This window comes from Felis catus, chromosome A2, assembly GCF_018350175.1.
Source record: "Felis catus isolate Fca126 chromosome A2, F.catus_Fca126_mat1.0, whole genome shotgun sequence".
Lineage (NCBI taxonomy): Eukaryota > Metazoa > Chordata > Mammalia > Carnivora > Felidae > Felis > Felis catus.
Window position 1 is genome coordinate 38,873,841 of NC_058369.1, and position 10,561 is coordinate 38,884,401.

The 10,561-nt window shown below is 50.9% G+C and overlaps 1 protein-coding gene across 1 annotated transcript in view; it reads right to left on the minus strand.

Moving 5' to 3' along the window:
- Positions 1-10,004, minus strand: part of EIF4E3 (eukaryotic translation initiation factor 4E family member 3) — a 40,061-nt gene extending 30,057 nt beyond the window's left edge. Inside the window, exon 1 of the mRNA XM_023249958.2 lies at positions 9,775-10,004. Within this exon, the coding sequence (XP_023105726.2) occupies positions 9,775-9,950 (176 nt within the window). The 5' untranslated portion in view covers positions 9,951-10,004. The remainder of the gene's footprint in view (positions 1-9,774) is intronic.
- Between the last annotated feature and the right edge of the window lie 557 nt (positions 10,005-10,561).

Below are 10,561 nucleotides of genomic sequence, written 5' to 3' on the forward strand. Positions count from 1 at the left end.
TTGAAGTGTTCACCAAGAGTGTTCCCTCTGATTTAATGATATTAATGTAATAATGGCCTCCTTTTATTGAGCACGTGTCATATGAGAGGGTCTGGCTTCTATTGTCTCCAATCCTTTAGTAACGCGGTCAGGTTGGTGTCATCATCCCCACTTTATTAATTAGGAAACTGAGGCTCAGTCTTTTTAAGTAGCAAATCTGGATTCTTTCCCTGATCTGTCTAGCTCTCATGCCCATGATCTTCCTCTTAAACAAGGATGGCTCCCAGTAAAAACCAGTCACTGCCGTCATGGGTGGTCACACATGGCCTCTTAACGGCAAATCCCTCTCTCATCTCTTTTTAGACTACCTACTCCCTTCTTGGACCCACCACCTGCTCCGGACTGTCATCCCCCTGCCAACATCCATCTGGCCACACTGCAGGAGGGGGCAGATGTGGAGACGCAGGGCTGGGATGGATGCTACCAGAATCCCTGGCAATAATGATAGCCAAAAATGTGATATGAGGGACACAATTCAGTAAGAACACATGTACCGGTCATCATTTTCTGGGGCTGAACATGAGGAGAAGATACTTTACCAAATAAGAAACACAGGCAGGAAAGCAGAGGGACAAAGAGGATCATCTTTAGAATGAATGGACTTGAGTTCAAGTCCCAGCTCAGCCACCTTCCAGCTGGGTGATAAGCCTGACCCTCTCTGACCCTCACTTCCTGTTTCTGAGAAGATGGTTTCTACCACCCATTGCTTTGCCACTTAGATGACATGACCGAATTCTATTTAAAGCATTTACCCAGCATGTGGCATTTAGTATGCAATTGTGGCTAACATCGCCATCATCATCATCACCATCAGGGGCAGAAAAACAGGAACCGATGAGCATGCAATTAGAACTGAGAGATACTGAGTACGTTTTCTAATGTGTGGGGCAGCCAGTAAGAATCCCAAGTCTGTGAGAGTTACACACACAGCTGAGAAACTCCTGTATTCCTTCTTCAGAAAAGAAAGCCCATCGGGTACCAGTGTCTCCGGGATTAAGGCCAGAGCTACCCTGAGGGCTGTTTCCACTCTGAGTTGGCTAATTGAGAAGCTGTGATGGTTTAGGGCAGAAGTGAGAGGGGGTCCTTCGAGGTCTGCCAAGTAGGTGATTTGTGTAAAGACGTCAGGGGAACTATTAATGTTACTTACACCGCAAACTCGCAAATCCAGCTTTATATTACTCCTGTGTGTCTTCAACTGCATAACAGAATAACAGGAAATGCATCTTAAGACTCCTTATGTAAAATTTCTTTTCATTTGGGGAGTTAGGAGAAGGCAGGAAGCCCCATAAGTTTGGACCAACAGTTCTACCTAAATGGTTTACAGACACGTAAGCACCATTTACATGCAAAAAGCTAATGTGTTACTTACAAATCATCTTTATCGATTCATTAAAGCAGGTCCCTGAGAATTTCACAAGACAGAACCCTTCCAGTTCAATTTAAGTCTGAAAAGCTCCAAGGCGTTTTATCCTCTCTCTTATTCCAGAAATACTTACTGAGCCCCCAATACTTGAAAAGGCCATGTATCACGTGTTATGTGCATGCATTATCTCATTTCACCCTCATTAAAACATCATGAGGTAAACAGTGGTTGCAAACCCACTCTGCAGAAAAGCAAACTAAGTTTGAGGGTGGTGACTTGGCCAAAGCCACAGAGTTGGCTAGTGGCAGAGCTGGGACTTGAACCATGGATGGCTGGCAACCTCGCTCTTTCCCACGAGCCTGAAGTGATCACGTACTACCTGACCCATCCTCTGCTTGGTGGCATGAATACAACTCTGCACCAAGCAGTCTCAACCCTCCTGCAACTTGCAATCCTCAGTTTACTTCCCTGCAATACAAAAGCACCTTCTCCATTCAACCCCACCCTTAAAGATACGGTTGCTACAGGTAAGGCTCATGAATAACTCATGGAGACAGAAGCCCTTGCGAATACTCCAGGCAAAGCTCTTCGCCTGTTACCTGGCTAGCTCTTAGCAGGCCACAGCACCACTTACCAGTGACCTGGACACCTGGAGATGCTTCTCAGAAAGAAAAGATGCTGGAAAGGTTTCCCCAAATCCTGCCTGCATCCTTGCCAAAGCGTGGTCAGTTAACTGGCGGTGTTGCTTGGGAGCTTGTTAGAATGACAGCATCTCCAGGCCCGTTAGACACCTGCTGAGTCCTATGGGATTTGTATATATATTGAAGTTTGAGATGTGCTGGCCTGTGTCATCTAAATTAAGTCACCGTAAGAAATGCTAACAACTTGGGAAGTAAAAGCTAATGAACTACAGATAGCACCATCAAAAACACATAAAATCCCTCTTCCCACAGATGCATTTTTCGTCGTCACCCAAAGAGATGATCAAGATGAGGCTGTCGTTAAATGTGAAGGACAATCCGACACAAGCTCTTAAATCTGGATTTGAGGCAAGGCTCTCTTCTTTGCAAATTCTGAAGCAGGGAGTCCTTGGCTTCATTTTTTCCCCATGAAACAGGAGCTCGGTTTCTTCGTTTGTGAAATTAAGTGGGAGGACCAGATTGCCTCTCAAGTCCTACCTAGCTTCCTTATTTCGGGATATGAGATGTGGAAGAATTGTGTCCCGTTCATTGTTCATGTTCACAAGGAAGTGGTGTTCAACAGGGCTAGGGACACCAGTGCTTGGGGGTCACACACAGTCCTGAGTTCAAATCCTGTTTCCATTTTGTACTGGCTGGGTAACCTTAGTCAAGGTGCTTCTCTGGGCCTCAACTTTCTCATCTGTAAAATGTTGCTGACACATCCTACTGCAACATTGTGAGAACCTTGTGGGTAATTACGTACAGCACCTAGGGCAGCACCTAGCCCAACAGAGTACACAGGAATTAATACTGACAAGCTAGAGTGGAAAAAGATGTGAAATTTTGCAAACGGTACAATATATCCACATAACGTATGCACACACCCAATGTCCAAGCACATGATAAATGGTTGGTGAAAGAAATGAATACTGACAATATTCCACCTTGTATGAGTGACCACTTCATTTGAGCCAAGGGAACAACCTTAGAGAGGGAGAGTTGAAAGCCAGGGATAGGTCTCATAAAGCCAGTCTTGTTGAATTTACTGACATCCGGCTCAGCAGTCAAAGGGAAAGTCTTGACAGGCTCAGTTCTGTGATGAAGAGCACCCCTCCTAAATCGTTCACTCCATGAAAGCTGATTTCGACTTAATCACTTTTATTTTTTTTAATTTTTTTCAACGTTTTTTTAAATTTATTTTTGAGACAGAGAGAGACAGAGCATGAACAGGGGAGGGGCAGAGAGAGAGGGAGACACAGAATCCGAAACAGGCTCCAGGCTTCAAGCTGTCAGCACAGAGCCCGACGCGGGGCTCGAACTCACGGACCATGAGATCATGACCCGAGCCGAAGTTGGGCGCTTAACTGACCGAGCCACCCAGGCGCCCCTCGACTTAATCACTTTTAAACACACCTGTGGCTTGCGGCCACACCAGCTTCCTGTTTGACAGTCACATACAAAAATGGTCCAGGGCCTATCAGGAACATTTAATAACGCGTCTATTGAAACACGCTTCATAGTCTAAATGCTTTATTTTTGCACGTTTATTTTTATTTTTCCAGGCTTCCATCTATTTTCATTCCTGGCCTCTAAGCTTCTGGACACTAGCAACTGGAACTCTTTCCCTCTGGGCATATAACGAATCCCTGAGCACACAGAGGTTGGGTGGGAGAGAAGTGTGACAGTGTCAGAGGTGACAGGAGCACTAGGGCCAGGTTTTGGGCTGTCACCAAGCCAGACCACTGACGTCCTGCGAGCTGTCTCAGGTTTGGAAATAAGGAAATGGCATCTGTAATAATAAAAGAAGGAAAATACACTTTTTAAGCAGCTAGTGCCAGGGAAGGGCTTATAACTTTCCTGGGTGAGAATGTTTAGGGCCTTCAAGCCTACCTGTGGGAAGGAACCAATGACCCAAAGACTGAGGTCGTGAGCCCCTCCTTCAGAGCCTTTCCCCACCTGAGCTCCCTGGAGACCCTTTGCCCCTTCCAGAAAATAAAATCCTGGGACAATAAGAGAGACTGTGGATTCAGAAAGGCAAAAATGAAAACAGGAAAGGAAAAGTCGAGATGCCAGCCACTCTGTCCCTGTCAGCTATGGCCTTCCATGCAGTCTTCTACCCTTGCCTGGTCCCAAAAGGCCACTCTATGAACAAGGATGGTATTGAGATCCTCTCCAACAAGCATGGCCTCGTCCCCATATCAGATTTGTTATTATGGAGCCCACCATTGGAATGCATGTGAAAGCACCACACCGTGAAAGGGGGCTCCCTCTGGTACCTCCTAGAACTCTCTACTGATGCTAAGGAAGCATGTGGTACAAAAGACGTCCCTTCCGGGAGGCCCAGAACCATGCTGTCATTGTGCATGTGCTGTTAACGGTGAGGACGGGGATGGGCAAATGATATGCTCAGTTAGCCTCATCCATAATCAGAGCAGTAATTCTTCACGTGTGATGGGTAAGGCATTTGTCACAAATGTGCATTCCATCTCAGGGGTCTGAAAGAGCAGGTCCTGGGCGGGGTTGGGAGCCTGTATTTTAAGAGGCACAGCCAGGTGGTTCAGATGTAAGTGGAGAGGGATGACAGTGTGAAAAACACTGGTTGGGTGGAGGGAAACCCCGTTGGGGTGGGTTGGTGGGAGGCTCATGTGACTGGCCTACCTCTGTGACTAAAGACACAAGCACACAAATACTCCCTAAGCACCTACTATGTGCACTGTCATATCCACTCCTAGGGAGCCAGACATGAGGCAGTCCAAGTTTCATGGTCAAGAAGGAGGGACAGAGAAGCAACCAATAATTCTTAATATAAATAGTGGCCTGTAAAAAATGCTGCAGGTGCACAAAGGAGGTGGTGGGATGAATCCTGCCTAGGCCAAGGGCTAGTTAAGGACAATTACAGAGTTGGCATCTTTGCATGGCAGCCTTTCAGGTAGACAAAGGGGAGAGAGGCATCCCAACCTGAAGGAACATCATGAGACAAAGATCAGAGGCTGTCAAGTCCACGGTTACCAGAGAGACAACACGCTGGGTCCAGGGAGACGCGTAGAGAGTGGTGTTTCGGAGTTGGGGAGATACAGGGGATGATGCTAAAAACAAGGTGGGTTTCACGTGAAAAACAGCAATGTAGACGTTTATAACCTGCGACCTACAGGTTTTAGGTTTTGTTTTTGTTTTTAACCTGCGGAATGCTTTCTTCAAATTAGAGTGGCCACTTTCTAAAATAAACCACGACCAACAAAACCAATCAGAGCTGCTCTAGTCAAAGGAGGGTGGCGATCCAGAATCCCACCTGCTGGGAGCACACAAGCCCACAACAGAGGCACCCTGAGGTGGTGACGGAGTCACAATCCACTGCTGTGGCACAGGTGAAAAGGTAGGGGTTTGGAGTGGCAAGACCAGGTACAGTGTAGAAGGCTAAGCCTCGAAGCCCAGGTAGGGGGGTGCTGGGAGAAGGGAAGAGCTTGGGGGCAGGCAGACTAGCATGTACCTGGGGCTAGAGAGCACCAGGCCCTGCAGAGGCACGGACATGGAGGGGAGGGGCTGGATTAGACTTCCAACAGGGGACCAGCCATTGGAAGCACAGAACTGGATGGAGTAGTGTACTTGAGAGAGGAGTCAAGGAACAAACGGAAATTCCGACTCTGAAAAATGTGTCAGATGGTGGTATTGCTAAGCAGCATGTGGTAGACTGGGTGTCCAGAACTCAGGAGAGAGGTCAGGGCTAGGGAGGCAGATTTACAGATGGTCATCAGAATCGCATGAACCACCATGACAGAGAAGGGGAAGTCACCAGGGGTATAATCCCACGACCCCGAACTATTCAGGGTGGGGTGGCTGGTACCAGGTGCTGATCCAGGAGCTGAGGGCAGGATGATGCAGAAAGGACTCTGGGAAGCCGACATTCCAGGGAGAGGAGACCTGCAAATGCAGGCTCCTATGGAAAAAACAAAGGAGGGTCAGGGGCACGGGAAGTGTGTGTCATGATGTGTGCGCCATTTTGCATCAGTGGTTAAGGAAGGCCCTGCTGAGAAGATGACACGTGAGCAGAGACCAAAAGGAGAGGAAGGCCCAGTCCTAGCAGGTGAGTGAGGGAAGGGCATTCCAGGCAGGAGGGGCTGCTGGGGGCAAAGGCCCATGCTTGGGATGATAGAGAAAGACCTAGAAGGGTAGGAGAAAGAGTGAGAGGGAGACGAGGGTGGGGGAGGGAGGGGGAAGGTATAGTGGGTGGGGACAGGAAATGCTATAGCGTCTCAAAGGCTATTGTAAGTACTTTGGCTTTTGCTCTGAGTAAAAAGGAGAGCAGAGAAGGGAAAGGCCCTCACTTAGGTATTACAGGGACCACTTCAGCTGCTGGGATGGGAAGGGACTGTAGGGGGCCAGGGTAGAAGCAGGGAAAATAGTCAGCACGCTCCTGCAATGGCCCAGGTGAGAGAGGTGGTGTGGCTCAGGGTTTAGGATGCGGGTGGAGAGAATGCATTGGATTCTGGATACATTTGGATGGTAGAATCAACAGCATCTGCTGAGAGTGGATGTAGGGGAGGGAGAAGGAACAGGAGAAGAAAAGGAAGGGAGAGTCACAGAGGTCTCCAAGAGTCGGGGGCTAAGCACCTGGAAGGATGGACTCACCGTCAACTGCTCTTATCTGAGATGGGACACATGGAGGAAGACAAATTGGGGAGAGAAACTGGAGAGGTGGTTTGACTTGTGTCGAGTTCACATGTGTATCAGACGGAGACAGAGAGAAGGAGACGGACGCACACGTGTAAAACTGTGGGAACCACCAGCAAAGTGATGGAACTAAAAGCCTTGTGACTGAACAGCATCACTGGTGTGGTGTGGATGGGGACAAGAGGCCAGAGGACTGAGTCCCCTGGACAATACTCAGAGGAAAGGGGGTCACCACGAGATGAAAACAAAGCACTCAGAGAGAGACATGCAACCAAGAGTAGCCTCTAAGATCAAGACAGGATGCAGCTTTAAATACCCAGAAAAGGGGAGGAAAAGTCTCCATCCTATATCCCCAACCAAAATTATACCCCCATATGCTTGAATTCTTAGCCATACCATCTAATTTAAAACAACAACAACAACAACAACAACAACTAAGGACTTACTGGAAATTACTATTGAAAATGCAACTAACTCTACTAAGGGACTCTCCCATTCATTCATGGGGGGAAATGAGTTCAGGTTGCTGGCCTCCTAGTACTGAGTTCAGACAGGGTGCTCCATCCAGGGACTATTAGTGTGTGTGGTTGGGGGCGGGGCGGGGGGGGGGGTGAGGTGGTAATTTTGGAGCTTCAGGTAACAGTGTTGTCAGCATTTATTAAACACTTATTCTATGCCAGGCACGCATGTGAGTATTTTATGCTCATCCAATAATCCCTAGAACAGCCCCCATGAGATACAGTCTATGATTATTCCCATTTTACAAACAATGAAACTGAGCGTTTAGAGTGACTAGATCACTTGTCCACGGCCACACAGTAGGCTGAAAGGGACAAGTAGGTAGTAGGTGCCAAAGGAGAGTCTTATGTGGAAGGAGGCCTCTACGTGCTGTGGAACTCAATACTGATGCCCTCAGTGGCGGACATCAGCTATGCTGGGGTGAAGGTTGCTTTGGAAGGCTCTCCTGAGAACATCACTACTCTCTATAGAATCCTGTTTCCCTAGGGAGGAATGGTTACAAATGAACTTCTAGAACACAATGTGTTCACAACCCCACAGGGAAGGAGACCAACCTACAGAAACAGAAGGGACTCCCTCCCAGAGAAGGGAATACAGCTCAATAAAAGCCATGGGGTGAGTGGTCAGGCAAAATGAATTCAATGAAGAATGCTGGAAGTAATTATACTTTCTAAGTTAATGTAATTATTTCTATTACAAATTTGGACACTATGGACACTATTTCATTTGACTGCTGGCTTTCAGAGATCAGAAATGCAGAAATACAGACTAGGAGAGCTCGAGTTTGTGTCTTCAATGAAGTTACTACATTCTTATCCTAAAAGATCCCAGATATTCTTAGAAAGTTATTTACTGTTATGTAGTATTAAAATCTTGGACCATACTTAAAATGCTGTGCCTTTAAGTAGGCTAATTTGTGACCTGTTTAAAAAGAAACTCCCTCAAGCCTGTTTCCACCAGTCAAGAGTTTCCCCATTATAGACCAGAGATCCAGGTTTACCTTGAAAACATATCCCAGGTAACAACATTAGTTACAACGCACCTTTGAAAACAGACACATAATTTCATTCTGCTAAAGTTTGCCAAAATCACTCCTGTTATGACGGTAAAATGCTTTCTTAGCATCCCATAATGAAAGTGAAAATGTTTTAGATAAGGAGACTCTTGAATCTACCCCACCCCCAACTTCTTTGGGTCCCCGGAAAAGGCAGTGGCTCTGAGTTTCAATTCTTACAGAGGGGTGCTATTTCCAACAAGAAGAAAGGAACGAACTTATGTCCCTGAAAAGGGTGATTATCACTTTTTAAAAATCTTGCAGGCATGTTATGGAAGGCTTTTAAAGACGTGACTTGGGTCTATTAAGCAAATTTCACAGAAAACAGCCATATACCTTCCTCCCTAACGCTTAACCAGAGAAACAGTGTCATCAAAATTTCCATAAGCTCTTGGGACAACCTTGCGGTGTCATCGTTGGGCACCCACTGGGTGACAGATACCAAAAAGGGCTTCACATTAGTGAATTTATTCATTTGTCAAAAACTTCTCGTGCTCCTGCTGTATGCCAGGTACAGTTCTAGGTGCTGGGATACAGCAAAAGTCAAGGACAAAGTCCCTGCTCGTTGGCTTTTAACAGAGGAGAAAGTACCCAGGGACTGAGACAGACTGAAAATAAAGTGATTCATACAGAATACTATGTGGCAGCCTTAAGCATTACAGAGCAAAATAAGCGAGAGCAGGGGAACACAGAATGACTGCAAGGTTTGGGGTGTGCTAATTTGGATAGGGTGGTCAGGGAAGCATCTCTGAGGAGATGGCACCTAAGCCGTCCCCCTAGACAGCCATAATTGTCCCCGCTTTACTGACTAGGTGAGGTATTGCTCACCGTTGAATTCCCAGCGCCTAGAAGGCGCGTGGCTGCACCGTAAGTGGTCAGGAAGGACCTGCCCAGGGTTTGAGCAAGAACGCAAAGCGGTGTCGGCGGCAGTTTCGGTGGGGCGCGGGGTGCAGGCCCCCGCTGGGCCGCGATCCGCGCCACCCCGGCACACTTCCCAGGGGGCCGGCCGGTCCGCTTTCCCGAGCGCTGTCACCGCGGAGGTCGGGTCCCGAGCTCCCCTGGAGCGCCGCGGGGGCAACCAGGACAGCGCCGCTCTCCCCACTTTACGGCGGGGACCCGACGACCCCCGACCGGGCCATCTCCCAGGGCCCGGCCAGGGCGGCCGCCCGCCGGCACGCTTCCTTTGCGGGGAAGAAAGGGGGGAAAGTGCTGCCGAAACTTTTGGGGCTGCGCCTGTGCCCTTCCGGGCGGAGCCGAGGCCGCCCAACACTCGCTCGCCCCGGCCCAGCCCCGGGCTCCCGACCCGGCTCTGCGCGAGCCCTGGGGGCGCGGGCGGCCGCCGAGCGGGGCCGGGGGGCCGCGCCGAGACAAAGCGGCGGCGCGGGCCGGGCGGGCGCACGGCGGCGGCCGCGGGGCCGGAGCCGGACGCGGCGGGCCCCGCGCCCCCTCACCTGTCGAGCCAGAAGGTCCAGGGCGAGTGCAGCGGGACCTCTCCCGGCTCGGGCCGCAGCGCCGACAGCTGCTGCAGGCCGAGCGGCGGCGCGGCGGCGGCGGCGGCGGCGGCGGCGCGGGGCCCCGGCGGCTCCCGGGCCCGGGCGGGGGGCACGGCGGCCGGGGGCATCGCCATTTTCTCCGCCCCGCCTGCGAGGCCGGCGGACGCGCGGACCGCGGGGCGAGCGGCGGCTGAGTCACCCCGGCCCCCGCCCGCCCCGCCGCGGCCGCCCGGCCCCGCCCCGCGCGCCCCGCCCCGCCCCGGGCCCGCCGCCCGCCGGGGCCTGGGAGCCGCGCCGCCTGCCGCCGGGGGCACGGCAAGACCGGGCCGCCAGACCGAAGCCGGCCGGCCCGCTGCGGTCTGCGGGGCCCATTTGGCACCGGCCTGCATCCCGCGGCGGGGGCGGGGGCGGGGGCGGGGGGTGGGGGGGGGGTGGGGAGACCGACGGCAGACCGGCCTGCGGGAGGGCAGAGCTGCGGCCGGGTATGGATTAGCGGGCTCTGGGGGTCGGGGAACAGAGGACCGGTCAAGGAGAGGGCTCACTCTGCAGCCAGACAGGGGGCCGGAGAGATGGATGGGCGGGCTCCGGAAAGATGGAGGGATGGACGGACAGACGGACCAGTGGATGGAGTTTCAGACGCACATGTAGGGAGGCGAAGAGGGGTGCGTAGAAATACCAGCAGTCTGAAGGATGGGTGGGAAAGCTGGCAGATGGTTGGAGGAGGATGGAGCGATGGAAGGGCAGA